We start from the raw sequence: 18,312 nt of genomic DNA, 5'->3' as shown, positions 1-18,312 counted from the left end.
TATGCTCCCAGCTTTGTGGGAACAGCTTGGGGATGGCCCCTTCCTGTACCAGCATGACAGTGCACAAAGCAAGGTCCATAAAGACATGGATGAGCGAGTTTGGGGTGGAGGAACTCGACTGGCCTGCACTAACCTCCACCTGATGGAACACCTTTAAAATTAATTAAAGTGGAGACTGCGAGCCAGGCCATCTCATCCACATCAGAAAAGTTGAAGCGGTTATAGCTGCAAAGGTTGGGCCAACGCAATATTGAACCCTATGGACTAAGACTGGGATGCCATTAAAGTTCATGTGTGTAAAGGCAGGCGTCCCAATACTTTTGGTAGTATAGTGTATGTAAGCTCTACATTTACTCTTCAGTATGTTTGGTATCATGCCTCAACATATACAATTTTTGTAAGCACATTTTTTTGGTTAATCCTGTGTCAAAGTTCCTCACTTGGAGATCCTGCTATTAACAGCACTTCCTGGCAGGCTGACAATGCTGCTGCTATTTATGAACTGCCCGCTTATCTTTATCAGCCTGGCTTGCATGTTTGTGCAGTTGGCCAATTGGCTGCACCTCTGAATGATCTGTCAGATAGGCAGCCCAAAGACCAACTGAAGGAAAATATCCAGCAAGCCGAAAACATTGTTAACCACATGCCGACCAGCGCACCACGATATACGTTGGCACAATGGCACGGCTTGGCAAATGGGCGTACAGGTATGTCCCCTTTAAATCACGGCATTGTGGGCACACACTGCGTACTCCGTGCCCGCGGGTCCCGCGGACTGGATGTCCGCCAAGGGCCCATGATCATGTCACGGAGCGGCAGAACGGGGAGATGCCTATGTAAACAAGGCATTTCCCTGTTCTGCCTAGCAACATGACAGAGATTTACTGCTTCCTGTCATTGGGAGCAGTGATTTATGTCATGTTCTAGTGAGGCAATCACCCCCACAGTTAGAATCACTCCCTAGGACACACTTAACCCCTTGATCGCCCCTAGTGTTTAACCGCTTCCCTGCCAGTGTCATTTACACAGTAATCAGTGCATTTTTTTAGCACTGATCGCTGTATAAATGACAGTGGTCCCAAAATAGTGTCAGAAGTGTCCGATGTGTCCGCCATAATGTCGCAGTGATGATAAAAATTGCAGATCGCCGCCATTACTAATAAAAAAAAATTAATAATAAAAATGCCATAAATCTATCCCCTATTTTATAGACGCTATAACTTTTGCGCAAACCAATCAATATACGCTAATTGGGATTTTTTTTACCAAAAATATGTAGAAGAATACATATCGGCCTAAACTGAGAAAGAAATTTGTTTTTGTTTTTTTTATATATTTTTTGGGGATATTTATTATGGCAAAAAGTAAAAAATATTGCTTTTTTTTTCAAAATTGTTGCTTTTTTTTTTTTGTTTATAGCACAAAAAATAAAAAACGCAGAGGTGATCAAATACCACCAAAAGAAAAAAAGCTCTATTTGTGGGAAAAAAAGGACGTCAACTTTGTTTGGGTGCAACGTCGCACGACCGCGCAATTGTCAGTTAAAGTGACCCAGTGCCATATCGCAAAAAGTTCTCGGGTCAGGAAGGGGGTAAATCCTTCTGGGGCTGAAGTGGTTAAAAATTGCATGGTAGAATCTTAGCGTTGTCAGCCTACAACAGGAAATACTGCTTTTGGCAGGATCTCCAGGTAATAAATTTTGCAACAGATTTACAAAAAAGGAAAACTGTATACAGGAGGTTCAATGCCAAACATACTGAAGAATAGAAATTAAGTTTAATTTATCAGATTTAAATTTAACTACTGTACTTGGGGAAAAAAATCTAACATAATTTAGGAATCCTACCCCAACATAAATGGCACATTAGTGGGTTTTGTTTTTAATCACTGAATTTATTCACCTAAACTGCAAAACTTTTAGCTTTGCGTAGTGGAAGGAAGGAGGTTTTTATTGTTGTCCATGTCTGCATTTATTTTCCTACTTCCCGTCCCCAATGACCTGGCAGAATTGAAGGATAAATCTCCCACTGTGCTTGTGCTGTGTGATTTGGCCCCCTGTAACACCTGAAATACCTGGCTGATCCTGCCTGGTTCTGCCCCCCCCATGTAAACTGACCGTGGTGTATTGGCTGCTGAGCCCTGACACTGTGGTCAGTTTATGTGCCTCTGTCATCCGCAGCTCTCCTGTCCTCCTATGTGCTCCTGTGTCCTCCTCCCCCCTCCCCTCCCTGCCTGCCTGCCCCTCTCTCAGTGCCAGCCCCCTCCGCTTCCGCTGCTCTCATAACTTTTTAAAATGCATATAATCCTGCTGGTTTCCTATTGACAGGTGCTCCTGTCTGTGTTTAATTTAAAAAAAATGACTTGGTTACTGTATTTCAGAGCAGCTCTCCGTGGTCACGTGACCGGCCGCTTCTCTCTCTCTCTCCTCTCCTCCTCGCGTCCTGGCTGATGTCCGAGGGGGGAATCTCAACCCCACCCGCTGCATTTTGTTTTTAATCACTGAATTTATTCACCTAAACTGCAAAACTTTTAGCTATTGCGTAGTGTACGGAAGGAGGTTTTTATTGTTGTCCATGTCCATGTCCATGTCCCCATTTATTTTCCTACTTCCCGTCCCCGATGACCTGGCAGAATTGAAGGAGAAATCTCCCACTGTGCCACAAAAACCTGAAAGTGCATTGAGCCCTTCCCCACTCTAAATAGAGGCATCTAGTTAACCACTTAAGGACCAGAAGATTTTCCCCTTTAAAGTGTTTTTAAACCCCCCCCAAAAAAAAAATCCTGCTCCTTTTAAAGCATGTTATACAGCACAGTGCTTGTGCTGTGTGATTTGGCCCCCTGTAACACCTGAAATACCTGGCTGATCCTGCCTGGTTCTGCCCTCCCCTATGTAAACTGACCACGGTGTATCATGGCTGCTGAGCCCTGACACTGTGGTCAGTTTATGTGCCTCTGTCATCCTCAGCTTTCCTGTCCTCCTATGTGCTTCTGTGTCCTCCTCCCCCCTCCCCTCCCTGCCTGCCTGCCCTTGTGTCAGTGCCAGCCCCCTTCACTTCCGCTGCTCTCATAACTTTTTAAAATACATATAATCCTGCTGGTTCCCTATTGACAGGTGCTCCTGTCTGTGTTTAATTAAAAAAAAAAAAAAAGCCTTGGTTACTGTATTTCAGAGCAGCTCCCCGTGGTCACGTGACGGGGAGGTTCTCTCTCCTCTCCTCTCCTCTTCGCGTCCTGACTGATGTCCGAGGGGGGGGATCTCAACCCCGCTCGCCGCATCTGTCATCTGGGCAGAGAGGAGACATGGCCGGTGATGTGATCGTGGAGAACCGCTGTGAAATCGGGTAAAGGAGGCTTTTTTTTTTTTTTTTTAAGAAAAGAGACCGGAGTGCCTGTCATTAGGGAAGCAGCAGGATTATGTAAATTTGTAGGGGTGGGTTAACAAATGACCAGATATGGTACTGCGTCGCTTTAACTGACAATTGCAGGGTCGTGCGATGTTGTACCCAAACAAAATTGACATGCTTTTTTCCCACAAATAGAGCTTTCTTTTGGTGCTATTTGTTCAGTTCCTGCGGTTTTTATTTTTTGTTTTAAACAAAAAAGACCGACAATTTGGAAAATAGAACTATATTTTTTACTTTTCGCTATAATAAATATCCCCCAAAAAAATGTCTTCATCAGTTTAGGCTATTATGTATTCTACATATTTTTGGTAAAAAAAATCGCAATAAGCGTATTGGTTTGCGCAAAAGTTATAGCGTCTACAAAATAGGGGATAGATTTATGGCATTTTTCTTCTTTTTATTTTTTTATTTTTTTTTTTTTTTTACTTGTAATGGCGGTTATCCACTGTGCATAGCTATATCAAGTGTACTCTGGTCCTAGCTCTATCATTTTCAGAGTCTCCAAATTGGAGTACATATAGCAGGGGATAGATTAAGGGCAGGTTTGACTGGAGGGAACCCACCCCTCCTTTAAATGCACAGGACACCCAGCAAGAGTACGGTTATTGCCTTATATATGCACCTTACTGCAAAGGTTTGTTATAGGTTGGGGTGGTTGCCACTTTTTTGTACTGTTGGTTGAATTTGATGCGGGAATAACTGGATGTCTTCAACTGCCTGGGGCTCAGATGCATACACCCCCATGTGAACGAGGCCAAAGGAAAAAATGTACTTGTTCCATTTGTTCACCATTGGAAAGATTACCCTCACAGCCTGTCGTGTCATCAAGAGGAGCCGAGGGACATTGGTGGCAGGGACACAAATCGATTAAAACCAGACCGATTCAAACACATTATCCCATTAAAAAGGATCAAGTGATTGTAAATGATCACCTTGTAAAACAACCCATTCAGTTTAAAATACAAATGAAAGGCAGAACATTTTTGTATAGATATAAAAAAACATAAATACCTTTTTTCCCTTTTTTATAAATGATCACATTCCCTCTGTTCTCAGCTGCATAAGAGTTGGGGGGAGGAGGAGAAGCAGCAGAACACTGAACTTCCCAGCACAGCTAGAGAACTGACCACGTTGTGCTCTCCTGCTTAGTGTGGGCAGCTTTTAATAGGAAAGCAGAAGGACTGGCAGAAACATCAGATATTTCACATAAAGGAAGCAATATAACAAGAACAGGATACTTTCTCATACAAGTACATGGTACAGAAGATGCATATCAGGAATATGAAGTGTTAGGGTAACAAATGCTTTAAGGTATGGAAGTACAAAAAAATATGTATTGCTACAGAATTTCCCCTTTAATTTACCTTCATACTATTTTTCCCTTCATCTGTAGATGACAAGCTCCTGTTTTAAAATCATGATTGTATCTAAACTCACCAATTGTTTTATTTTTTAAAAATATATTTTTCTTCCAGAGTTCTATACATTTTTAGCCTTGGTTATGTATTTCTAACCATTCCTTCAGGGAATATGTCTGTGGCTCTTAGTTTTTCTTATGTGTGCTTATTTCCTGAGGTCAAGCTCTAGAACACCACTGGATTTAGGTCAGAGAATTGGGACGGCTACGTAATGTTTTTTTAAGGCAGTTTAATGGTCCATGCACTTAGGTTATTTATAAAGCTGTAACTTAACTATATGACATATATATGACATGTATAAATCCTACTATTTGCAGGCTTTTTTCATAGTTACACAGCTAGCATTTCAAACCGATGGGTTTCAAGTTTGGAGCAATGCTTTAGTGAAATTACAGAGGCATAGACATTTCTAAAAGGTGACATTGGCTTCTTGAGCTGTATCTACCAATTGTGATATACCGGCACTCACCAGAGAACAGTACTGGAAATTGCATTGCAAGCATTGCATTGCTTGCAAACTGTAGCACCTAACCATTAATGTGAGTCTAAAACCTAAACATTTTACCAGCCAGATTGGCCATTTTTGTCCTGGCTTCCTCTAATGCCCCGTACACACGGTCGGATTTTCCGATGGAAAATGTCCGATCGGAGCGTGTTGTCGGAAATTCCGACCGTGTGTGGGCTCCATCGGACATTTTCCATCGGATTTTCCGACACACAAAGTTGGAGAGCAGGAGATAAAATTTTCCGACAACAAAATCCGTTGTCGGAAATTCCTATCGTGTGTACACAAATCCGACGGACAAAGTGCCACGCATGCTCAGAATAAATAAAGAGATGAAAGCTATTGGCCACTGCCCCGTTTATAGTCCCAACGTAAGTGTTTTACGTCACCGCATATAGAACGATCGGATTTCCGACAACTTTGTGTGACCGTGTGTATGCAAGACAAGTTTGAGCCAACATCCGTCGGAAAAAATCCTAGGATTTTGTTGTCGGAATGTCCGAACAAAGTCCGACCGTGTGTACGGGGCATTAGTGTTTTCGGGGCAGTGGTCAGGAAGGGATGGCCTACCACATGGTGGTAATGCCCCAAGGTAGGGCGGTTCTGGATCACGGTTTACAATTTCATTTTTACTCTCACTCAAATTTACCTGACTAATGCCGCGTACACACGATCGGAATTTCGTCCCGCAAAAGACAGATGAGAGTTTTTCGTTGGAAAATGCAACCGCTTGTATGCTCCATCGGACTTTTGCCAGCAAAAGATTGAGAGCATGTTCTCAATTTTTTGGCCGGGAAAAGTTCCTATCCGAAAATGTTATCATCTGTGCCAATTCTGACACGCAAAATTCCTATGCATACTCGGAAACAATTCGATGCATGCTCGGAAGCATTGAACTTCATTTTATCAGCTCGTCGTAGTGTTGTACGTCACCACGTTCTTGACGGTTGTAAGTTCAGTGAACTTTTGCTTGACCGTGTGTATGCAAGGCAAACTTGAGCGGAATACCGTCGGAAAAGCCGTCATTTCTTTTTCCAACGAGAAGTCCGATCGTGTGTATGTGGCATTAGTCCCCGAATCACGCGTTACTGGGTTGCAAGGTTGAGGAGGCCTCCAAAATTCATAGACGGCTCCTCACATTTATATTTGTTTCTGCTAAAATTACAATAGCCAGGACCTGGAAGTCTGCAGCATTACCATTTGACCAAATTAGATAAACTTTCTTGGCTCATGTTAAGTGAACGGTTGACGGCAATCTTACAGGATAAATTGAAGATATTTGAAATGGTATGGGATCCATGGATCGGATATTTGACTAATGATCCCCAGACTGTTGCTGGCTAGGTTTCCTCCTGGCTGACATTGACCAGAGCATAGAGTCCTTCCCCTTCCCCTTCTTTTCCTCCTTTTATCTCTTGTTCTTTTTGTCCCCCCCCCCCCTTTTATTTTGTCTTTTCTCTTTTTTGGAATTTGGTGTTGGGGGGCCCAGACTGTGTTCTTCCGCGCTTTTGGGGGTTGGAGTGTCTTTTGCTACTTGCGGGGGGAACACACATTCCTCGGCGCGGGGGGGCGTACTCTGGGTCAGTTTAACTGGATTGACACCATGACATAGGACATATTGAGATGTTTAGGTTTTACAGTCTGTCTTACAGCTCACTTTGGAGATTAACAATCAAGACTGTAGTTAATAGAACGTTCTTATTATAGATTACGATTACTTGCCTCTAAATTACAAGAGGTAGATGGTCTCAGGGAGCATAGCCTATCGCTATGCGGAATGTGGTAACATGTTCTTCACATTACACTTATGCAATTATAAAGTTTGACTTCCATTTTTTGTATGGTAAGTTCTTCAGCTTATGGAAGCTACGTATTGTTCAGAATCGATGCCGAAACCTTTAATAAAAATTATTGAAACATAAAACCAAAAAAATGTTTAACTTTTAGTTTTTAGATTAGTATTGGGAATAATTAGAACCTGTGTCAAGTTTTTATTGATGTCTGTGTCCTCACTGGGGACATTTACCACTTGGTGACCATTGAATATCCAAAAAATTGAAAACTGTCAAAAACAACAGGGGGGGGGGCTTAAAATAGGGAAACTTGTTGTTTTTTTTCACTCATGTCTGCAAGGTACAAATGAAAGGGAATTCTCCCAAATAGAACAAAAAAAAGTAGGAAAAGGAAGCTGACAAGCATTAAACATTTTCTTTCTATATCCAAATAATAATCGTGTTGTTTTAGATATCATTTAAACCTCAGCAAAAGGCAGAAGACTTGGGGTGATGATCCCTTTGCTTGTGTTTACCAGTAGATTGCAAGAGACATTCCATTCCATTGATCTCTAGGGAACAAAAGATCAACCACATTGGATGTTTTACATGCTACTAATTTTTCTTGGGATTAGCATGATATTCTGTTATGATTCCTCCATAATGATAAACGTAACTGTTTGTGTGATCCAAGCATGCACGGTTTTGAGAATGTGTTTTCTTTTAATGCTTATGGCCAAATTAAAATTTTTCTTTTTTTTTGCAGAAAGATGTGTGTGTGTGTGTATGTGTGTGTATTTATTCAATGGACACATGTTATAAGGGAAATATGTAAGATTCCACATCTGACTTCTCTGGATGGATGAATCTCTCTGCTGTGCTATTGTAGCCACTGGTAGCTGTCAGGATACCCAAACAGCAGATGCATCTAATTGGATGCAGCCGCTGTTTAGCTGACAATTTTCTGCCCAACTCTTTACATTTTTCAGTGGAAGGATGTCAGGTGGTAGGGCCACCCACTATGTGAACTTGATCTGCTTCCTCAGGAATTGTCCAAAATTGAAATAGTGTAAGGCCAGCTTTATGCTGATTCTTTGTCTTTAATGTTTTCTGAATCACAGGCACACAACCAATAGTGATAAGAAATCCTGACACTTTTCTGGCACTCCTGCTGCATGCTTGTTCATTTTCCATGACAAGAGGTATCAAAGCCAAGGCAGTTGTCATTGCCAGCAAGATGGCACCCATGAAGCTACCAGGTGGCCTGTCAAAATCATCTGCACCAGGCCAAACCTTTCTTTCTTTCTTTTTTTTGATTGAGTAAAAAGGGATTGGAATCCATGTCTGTTTTTTATGCGCCCCTGTTAGTCACCCTCTCTATTTGTCCTGATGACCATTATCATGGAATGTGAAAGTAAAAGAAAATCCCACATTTTGGGTGGTCATCAAGAACAGGTGGCCCCATTGGAAGATTTACCCCTGCCTTTTGTTCAGGTGACAACTGCAAAATTTTGGATCTTCTTTGTTTAATAACAGTTTCATTGATGTAAAAAAACAGGAGTAATACACAACATCAGACTAATGCCCCGTACACACGTAAAACATGTACGTCGGGACTATAAACGGGGCAGTGGCCAATAGCTTTCATCTCTTTATTTATTCTGAGCATGCGTGGCACTTTGTCCGTCGGATTTGTGTACACACGATCGGAATTTCCGACAACGGATTTTGTTGTCGGAAAATTTTATATCCTGCTCTCAAACTTTGTGTGTCGGAAAATGTGTGATGGAGCCTACACACGGTCGGAAATTTCCGACAACAAGGTCCTATCACACATTTTCCGTCGGAAAATCCAACCGTGTGTACGGGGCATTACAGAGTCAATATTCACATATGAAACAAGAGGTTACATGTATACAAAAGGGAAGACCAACATGGTCTACAAAATCTAGGAAGAGATGGCATTCAACAAGACAATAAATAATGCAAGTTAAATCATCACTATGTCCAGCCAGACTAGAAAAGTAGACATACTCTGTCAGAAACACTCAAAGGCTGGGCACAAGCTATTGCAATAGACTAGTGTCTTTGACAGGGTCAATTACAGCAAGGGGAGGAGAAAAAGAAAACAAAGCACTAACACAGAGGGGAGAAAGAGAAAGGGATGAGAGAGAAGTGTATGGAAAGAAAACACTGAGGGGTCAGCTGTGAAGGTGAAGGTAGAGGTCCTGGGTAGGTGATACAGACTTGTTCATTCTCCCACCCCCTGCAGTAGGGCAACTGGTTAGCCCTTGCATGTTTCAGGGGCAAAAGAGAGAACTCCCGATGGTTTAGGTAATGGAGGACCGTATGGATCCAAGGGCATGCCAGCGCCCAGCACCTAGGGGCATATGTCTCGATACACTGAACATTTTGTATTTCTAATCACTTTCTGTGTCGATGAGAATGGTTACCTGGACAAAGAGGGTGAATCTACGTAGCGGGGCCACAGAGGGCAATAAAAACTTGACAGGTGTAATTATCCTTCCCTAAAAAAAGTTTTGACTATACATAAACTTGAAGGGTTCATTTAGATTAGGATTTTAGAGCCCACTTACAACATAATTCTGTACAAAAAAAAGATGTTGTGCAATTTTCTTTTTCTGGGCAATGCATCTGTTCTGCACACAAATGTGTGTGTGTGTATGGCAGCGCACTGTAGTTGTGCGTTGGGTTGTAATTAACTTTGCATTGTGGCACACCTAAACTTACATCTAAAGTGCATTACTAAGCGTTGAGGTAATGTATTGCAGTGTGAACAAGGTCTTGAGATTGAGGCAGCCTTAGGTTAGGTGTGAGGAGATGTGGGCAATTTGTTTTCTTATTTTTGGACCTTGACCCCTGCAACAGCATATATTGGGTTTTGGCTTCTTGATGCTCAGAAGCGCAGCTTATAGCATGTGTAATAATATAAAGAGAAAAACAGAGCGCTTATGTTCTCTCACAGTATGATGCTACTGAGTTAGGCCTTCAGAGAAGTGTTGGGCCTTTAGAAAAGTATTGAGCCTGTGTTCTGTACCTGCATTGTTTAATTGGTATTTCTGCAGGTAGTGCCCAACACCCCTATAGGAAAGGCCACTGATTTTTTTGTTATTTTAAACGGCAAACCAGTATAATGCACTATGGCGTATAAGCAAGATGACATCATGTGCTTCATCTCACACGTGTGCAGAGATTTTGCAGGCTAGTTATGGGATCTCCCTGAAGGTACTAGTGACGTTATGTCATCGGTGCCTTCAGGGGACCCGTGAAGTGGGCATAGAAAAGGTAAGTTAATTTTTTTAATCAGTGTTAGATACTTTCACATCAGCATGCAGTGATGAATGCCAATGTGAAATTTGGTAAACGAGGATAGGTCCGCTTTCAATGCTAATATAAGCAATATCATATATGACCGATGTGTGTGAATTTCAAAAGTGGCTGAAAAAGAATACACATTTTTGGTAAGTAAAGCACCTTACCAGCTTTTTATGTATTTAGCGGGTGATCTTCCGTTCTTTAAAGATTTCTTGTTGGATAAAAAAAAGCATGATCGTGTTTGAGATGAACAGCACAGCTTAGATAAATCACACATTGGGAACCTTGTTGTAAAAGTACTTTTTCCTGGCTCATCAATGCTCAGCAATGACATAAGGAAGACTAGCGGCAGACAGTTCCAGTTTTTGTATTTCAATTCTTTCTTGTGCACCTGATTGTTACCAACTGATATTATCTGGTCAGCTTAGTTGCAGTTGGTGCTTAGCAGAGTTATTTAAATGGTTAATACAAATATTAACTTTGAAGAAAAAAATCACTGATCAGATATTGGGATTGATTTACTAAAGGCAAAGTTCTGCTGATTTCTATCATCTAATCATGTACAATAAAAAAATGCAGTTTTTTTTTATTTTCCTTGCATGTCCCTCTCAGATCTACAGTGACTGCACTTCCAAGTGCACTTGTAATGCACAGTGGATTTGCCTTTAGTAAATAAACCCCATTTTTTTTATTTTCTACTCCGCTACAAAATTGCACAATTACCTTAGTGTCCTTTTGGATTAATTATGAGATTTATTCATTGTGTTCTTTCTTCCAGGAACTTGACGATCTCAGGAAACAAAGTGAAGTCATCCCACAGCTGATGATGGAGTGTGAATCAGTGACTGATAAGCTCCAGGTAAGCAACATATATTACAACTATCAGCTTTAATTGTATATTTATTACCCAAAGCTTGGTCATACACAGCTCGATTTTCATTTGAACATTCAAAGAAAATTTTTTATCAGAACATTCTTTCTTGCCATCATTAAGGCTTCATTCACACTAGCGCAACTCCAAATTTGCACAATTTTCATTGCGACTTTGATCCAACTTTAAACTCTCTGGATCAAAGATGCATCTGAGTAGTGCAGGCAGCTTTTCAAAGTCACTGCCACTTGGACGGGTGCCATTGAAAAGAATAAACTGTGACTTGTCTTCTGACTTTGAAGACCTGCTATTTGAATGGAATCCCTGAAATATTAAACAGGCCTCATTACAACATGCACAATTGTCCAGAATGAAAACCTCATTTGTTTGAGAAATATTCTTGTTACTACTGTAGAAAATGAATGTCGATATTACCCCACAAATCATTAGAAAATCGAAGGAATGTTCTGAAAATGAAAATGTTCCAACAAACTTCTATTATTGAATGGCCAGCTTAATTTTGTATCTGCTAGGTGTGATACTTTTTGGCCAATGCAGCCTCCATTTCTGATTGTTGTATACAAATATGACATTTCAGCAGCCAGATATTCAATAGTGTACTGTTTGTTCATTGCACAGGAATATCCTTCACACCCAACACAGGGCACCTCTTAAGAGATAACCAAAGCTCTGCTATGCAGTGTGCGGTAGTCCTCAACTTTGACTTTTCTCTTAAGTCCAAAATTTGAAAAACGCATCCCTGTCTGCACCTCGTCAGATCAGGAATTAGTGGCTTTAAGCTGTATATATTCTACTATTTTAAATGTAGCTACAAGATGTACTTTAAACCTTAATACTACATGCTAATCATGTGTTACTATAAAGATTCTCTCCGGCATCCTTATGGAACCTTTGTGTTGAAAATATGCCATCTCTAAATGTTTGGTCTCTGGTAGATGCATCCTGAACATTTTTACAGAACTGAACAAAACATACAAAACACATTGTAAATTCTGGCTAGAAAATAAATTGAACCAATCTATTTTTAACCTTAAATCAGATTTTGATGGCTTAATCTTTCCTTTTCGTACATGGGTATCCATTTTTATTTAATCATTAATGACCTTCTTCAATAATTCAGGACCAGCAGGAAAAGGTGACTTTTAGCTAATGAATTAATGTGGGCTGGGGCTTAATTTTCTTGTATTAACATTGCATAAGGCTTGTTCGTTTTGTCATTATGCATATCACTTTGCTGTTAATAACATAATTTCACACCTTGTTCCTCATGAAAAAGTCACTTATTTATAACCTTGAGATATCCTATTCATTTCCACCTGGGAATAGAATGTGCAGATATGTAAAAATTGTCTTTCTCTAAAGATGTCTACATCCTTGTGACTTTATAAGTCTAGTTAAGTCCTCTGGGGGAATCTAGGATGGAAAAAGGACCTGGTGTCCTAGTAGACGATAGGCTCAGAAATGGTATGCAATGCCAAGCTGCTGCTAACAAAGCAAACAGAATATTGGCATGCATTAAAAAGAGGATTAATTCCAGAGATAAAACGATAATTCTCCTGCTCTACAAGACTCTGGTCCGGCCGCACCTAGAGTATGCTGTCCAGTTCTAGGCACCAGTCCTCAGGAAGGATGTACTGGAATTGGAGCGAGTACAAAGAAGGGCAACAAAGCTAATAAAGGGTCTGGAGGATATTAGTTCTGAGGAAAGGTTGTGAGCACTGAATTTATTCTCTCTGGAGAAGAGACGCTTGAGTGGGGATATGATTTCAATATACTATACTGGTGACCCCACAATAGGGATAAAACTTGAAGGGAGTTTAACAAGACTCGTGGCCACTCAATAAAATTAGAAGAAAGAGAGGTTTAACCTTAAACTACGTAGAGGGTTCTTTACTGTAAAAGTGGCAAGGATGTGGAATTCCCTTCCACAGGCAGTGGTTTCAGCGGGGGGCATCGATAGTTTTAAGAAACTATTAAATAAGCACCTGAACGACCGCAACATACAGGGATATACAATGTAATACTGACATATAATCAGACACATAGGTTGGACTTGATGGACTTGTGTCTTTTTCGACCTCACCTACTATGTAACTATGTAACTTGCTTAGAGCTGGGTTGACATTAAATTTCTTGGGCAACATCCACAGCATGTTTGTTTTCAGGAGATAAACCGTACTGAGGATATTTTGTGGGGCTGGGGCAGTTCTGGAGGCCCTCCTCCCTGGAGCTCAACAGCATCCTCTTCTTTTTAAATTCCTATTTACAGAGTGGCAGTAGGAGTTGTACTTTTGTCATTTGTCTTTTCCGCTCAAAGTGTCCTAGCAAGTTAGATGCATTGCACTTTAAATTATGAGCACACTAGGGTTTTCCACATCTTGCCTTTGCTCACACATAGAGAAAGGTCCCAAACACCACCCACCTAGCAAAGCCATTATTAAACAGGTGAAAGCAGCTTCATCCAAAGCCATGCTTTGGGTCATGGCTTTGGTTGAAGCTGGCTGAGGCTGCTTTCACGTGTTTACTAATGGCTTTGCTAGGTGTGCAGTGTTTGGGACTTTTTTCTATACATGTCCACAGAATGTGAGGAGTTAGACGGACCCCTGCCTAGCCAGCACCCATTGCAGGAAACACCAGGTGGATTTACAGGACCTTGAGTGGAGTACTTGCGTTTTTATGAGGTTACCGTTTGGTCACATTTTATTAGAGACTTAGAGACTGAAATGAGATGGTCATAGTTGTCACCTTCCTTCCCCCAACTTTCCATCAGTTATGAGTAAAGAGAGTGGGGGGAATCCTGTACAAGTGGCAGTGCAACATGTTGCTGCTAGTTTACATCATACTGGTGCTGCTTATATTTCTGGAATAGGAGATGTTGCACAGAAAGGTGGCACAGATAAGCAGCATTTAGCTCAACACAGAAGTTCTGCCAGTACAAACAGTGATGCTTCCCACAGTGTTGGCCCCCACTGCTCTGCTTGTGGTAAATAACTGGTAGACAGAGCCTAATGATGCAGTAAGCTAGGTGGGGAAGATGCCTGGACAGGACTAGGCTTCAGAGGCAAAGAATAGAGAGTTTGCCCTTCTTGGTGCTGCTTAAATTCAGGGCAGTGCTTAATGGGTGCAATTCTGTGTAGGCCAAACGCAATATTTCCCACGCAGACGTTCCTGAAAATGGTTGTTCGGCAATGCTGGGTGCTGTAATGAACACAGGCTGGAAAACCCCATTTCTTCACTCTGTTCTGTGGGGAGGGACAAATCATGGGGCAGGAACTGCTCTGCAGGGATTACAGCAGGTCTTGTATGCTGACCTGATAAATTACTAGGCTACGCAAAACATATGTACTAGTATATGTACTAGTTTAAGTGCCACTTATAAGGACAGTAATTCCTTTTTATGTATTGGTTGTTTGCTTATATCTGTGGAATACTGGCTTGCTTAGGCAGCACGCAGATGCTTGTAATAATGAGCTACTCTACTTACGAAGCAGCATTCACACAGTGCTGGCGGTGGAAAGTCTCTAGAGCCACCACTCTACTAGTAAGAATTTATTTTGTACAATTAAGCTGGACATAAATGCATAGGTCTAGCAAGAACTGTGACTAGAAACTTGAGAAATGTTCCGTTCCTACATGATTGCCATCTGAATTGATTGATTGATATTGATTAATATAAAAACACAAAGTGTATCACCACAATTAGCACATAAAGGTCAATCTGTTGTGGCTGTGGACAGGAACCAGCAAGCCTTTTAACAAAAAAAAACATTAGCAAAGTGACCAAAGAAGCCTTTAAAATGCAGTTATTATTCATGAGGCAATTCACAAAAAAAGAATGGATGCGGTGAATAAGTAGTGGTCCCAGCATGCCATATTTAAGGACCCAGCCGCATCCTTAGCAACCAGTAAACAACATGGTTGTTAAGGAGCGTCCGGCTGCCGTGTCCTTAATAACTGAGTCATGAGCTGTCAACGAGGTTCCCCTTTAACAACGGGGGGCCCTCAGATCCCACCCCCCCATGTAAATGGGTACATGGTACCCCTATTTATTCACCAAAAATAAAAGTGTAGTGTAAAAAAGACATTAGGCTGTTTTTCACGTTTAGTCCTTACTTAAAAAAAATTTAAAAAAAAAAGCTCCCTGGTGTAGATCCATCGTCAAATCACGATGCCCACCCGAAATAGGAGAAATAAAGCTCTGCCGCCAAAAAATACTGAGTGGCGGTGCCACCCAGTGATGTCACAGCATCCCCGATCATCCTCTTCTCGGGTCCCCCAGCAGCGCTCCTAGCTACTTCTATTCTTGGTGTGCCACAGTAGGAAGCTGCTTCCTATGATGGGCTCACCTGCGGGCTCGATTCCAAGCCACACTGCCTGTGTCCATAGACACAGACAGTGCGGCCCATCCCTGCCCCCCACTCCCTCATCACAGGATTTGGCAGACAGCAAACTTTTTACAGTTTTGCAGGTAATGCATTAAGGTAAAAAATGTTTAGAGTTTAGAACCGTTTTAAGGGAATACGCTTGACCGCTCATCTTACACTATATCACAAAAGCATTGGGAAACGTGCCTTTACATGCATGTGAAATGTGCTTCTGGAAGAATGGTCAAACATTCCCATAGACACATTCCTAAACCTTGTGGACAGCCTTCCCAGAAGAGTTGAAGCTTTTACAGCTGCAAAGGGTGGGCCAATGCAATATTGAACCCTACGGGCTAAGACTGGGATGCCATTAAAGTTCATGTGCGTGTAAAGGCAGGTGTCCAATACTTTTGGTATATATATAGTGTACATGTTACAATCTCATTGTACAATTTACCAAAACTATAATTCCTCTATTTACCAAAACTATTTTAAATGAGGACCTCCCTAAACTATCCATTCGACTAGTATCCAATCAAGCAGCCTCTTGTACCACATAGTTGTTGGTAGATCTAAAGAAGATTATAAAGTTAGATTTTCATATGTCGGTAGTTTAACAGAGCATTAGATAGCGGTACAAAACTGACAAGGGTTCTAATCCTTCTCCTCCCTTTTCCAAAACTTGTGAAAAAATGTTGGCTGGATGTACACTTTAAACAAAGATCCAATGGGCAGGTACACATGGGAAAACTTACAAAATGAATATTTGAACTTGTTTTGTGGCCCTTATTCATACTTATCATGTCATAGATTAGCTGGTGTGAATCCAGGACAAAAAAGCTGAGCTCCCATGGACCCCCCAAGGAGGTGTCCTGTTCTTCATGCGTCAATCATTACGTTTAGTGATGAGGGCACAGACTCGACTTGACTCTCTGTGACTTCCAATGATCTGAAAGCAGCACTGCCATTCCCAATTCTAGAAAGATTTGTTTAGAGTTGAGTTATTCCCTGACTTCATAGTTCATACAGTACAACGTATCTAAGGTTTTTTATATATATATATATATATATATATATATATATATATATATATATATATATATATATAATATACATATTTGTAAATGATATTTATAGCAGTCCCCTTATACTGGGCCTTTTAAAAAGCTGCCAAATTGTGTTAAATGAAACTTAGAAGTGACCTTAACCAAAGAGCGGAATGTAAATGTTCTGTCTGTTAAAGAAACTGGGGAAACATAAGGTTAGATTATAATTAGACCATTAGTTTCATGATGGCTCACAGAAGGGCAAGGTGTCCTGGCGCACCAGACATGTTACAGTAGAGCTGAAGAACAAGAGTTTTTTCAGCTCTGGGGTGCGCTGACCTCTCCTGGAGTTTAAACGTTTTTTATGGATACCAGATGTCTTGTAGTCTAGTGATAGTCTTTAAGCCGTCACCCCATTAGTAGACCTGGAGCACATTAACCTTTCTGTTAGATATTTGTTATTTTTTTAATTTTATTTATTACAGGTACTTGTATAGCACCATGAATTTCCGCAGCACTTTAGGATACTTTCACACTGGGGCAGTGGGGCGTTAGCAGTAAAGTGCCGCTAGTTTTAGCGGTGCTTTACCGCTGTTATAGTGGCGTTTTTCTTTTAACCCCCGCTAACGGCCGAATAAAGGGTTAAATGCACCCACAAATCGCTTTTCCTGGATAAGATATTGTGATTCTCCACCTGTGTATTGTGCCAGCAGCTTTTTTCTTTCTACTATCCCTAGTGGCCTTAAGTGTGGAAGGCCACTAGGGGTAGTAGAAAGAAATAAGCTGCTGGCACAATTCTCAGGTGGAGTATCACAATATATAATCCAGGAAAAGTGCTAGCGCTGCACTTTTTCTTGGATTATACACCTGTTCATTTGCTTGGTAACACAAATTGCTAATCAGCCAATCACATGGCAGCAACTCCATGCATTGGGTCTTCTGTTCCAACCAAGGCACTACCTGCCTGGAGTTAGCATGTTCTCCCTTTGCCTACATGGGTTTGCTCCAGGTACTCTGGTTTCCTCCCAAATTCCAAACACATGCTGGTAGGTTAATTGGTTCCTGTTTAAATTGGCCCTAGTATGTGTATGTATAAATGTGAGTTAGGGACCTTAGATTGTAAGCTGCTTCAGGGCAGGGACTGATGCGAATGTACATATATATTTGACTGCTGTACCAAGAAACTTCAAAGGGGTAGGATGGAAAATATTCCTTAAATTAATTTCTAACCATGACTGTTCACAAAAGTCATTTCATTCCAAAATCAAAGTTGAAGTACTTTCGAATATACAAAGAATTTTGCATACAAAATCTGCTGGTGTATGTCCAGTTTTAATGTGGATTTATGCGCCTATATTTGCATAAGTGCAGAGACCATCACTGCACAGAACAGTGTGGCTCCCCCAGTCCTGTCCTGTGTTCTCTCATCTCCAGTGGCGGCTGGTGCTCAATTTTCTTGGGGGGAGGGGGCCCAGCCACCGACCCCCCCCCCCTCCCTCCAGAAAGCAAATCGCATAACGACCCAAACCAAAACACCTTCTTCCTCCTCCCGGCAGTCACTTCTCCTCCCGATCA

At 41.3% G+C, this 18,312-nt stretch overlaps 1 protein-coding gene across 1 annotated transcript in view; it reads left to right on the top strand.

Annotated features, from left to right (window-relative positions):
* HOMER2 (homer scaffold protein 2) overlaps positions 1–18,312 on the top strand; it is a 287,886-nt gene that overhangs the window by 238,634 nt on the left and 30,940 nt on the right. The window contains exon 8 of the mRNA XM_073618606.1: positions 11,214–11,294. Coding sequence (XP_073474707.1) covers positions 11,214–11,294 — 81 coding nt within the window. The remainder of the gene's footprint in view (positions 1–11,213; positions 11,295–18,312) is intronic.

This window comes from Aquarana catesbeiana, linkage group LG03 (genome assembly GCF_042186555.1).
Source record: "Aquarana catesbeiana isolate 2022-GZ linkage group LG03, ASM4218655v1, whole genome shotgun sequence".
In the NCBI taxonomy this organism is placed as follows: Eukaryota; Metazoa; Chordata; class Amphibia; order Anura; family Ranidae; genus Aquarana; species Aquarana catesbeiana.
The sequence above is the reverse complement of the archived record's forward strand: the minus strand, read 5'-3'. Positions and strand labels throughout refer to the sequence as shown.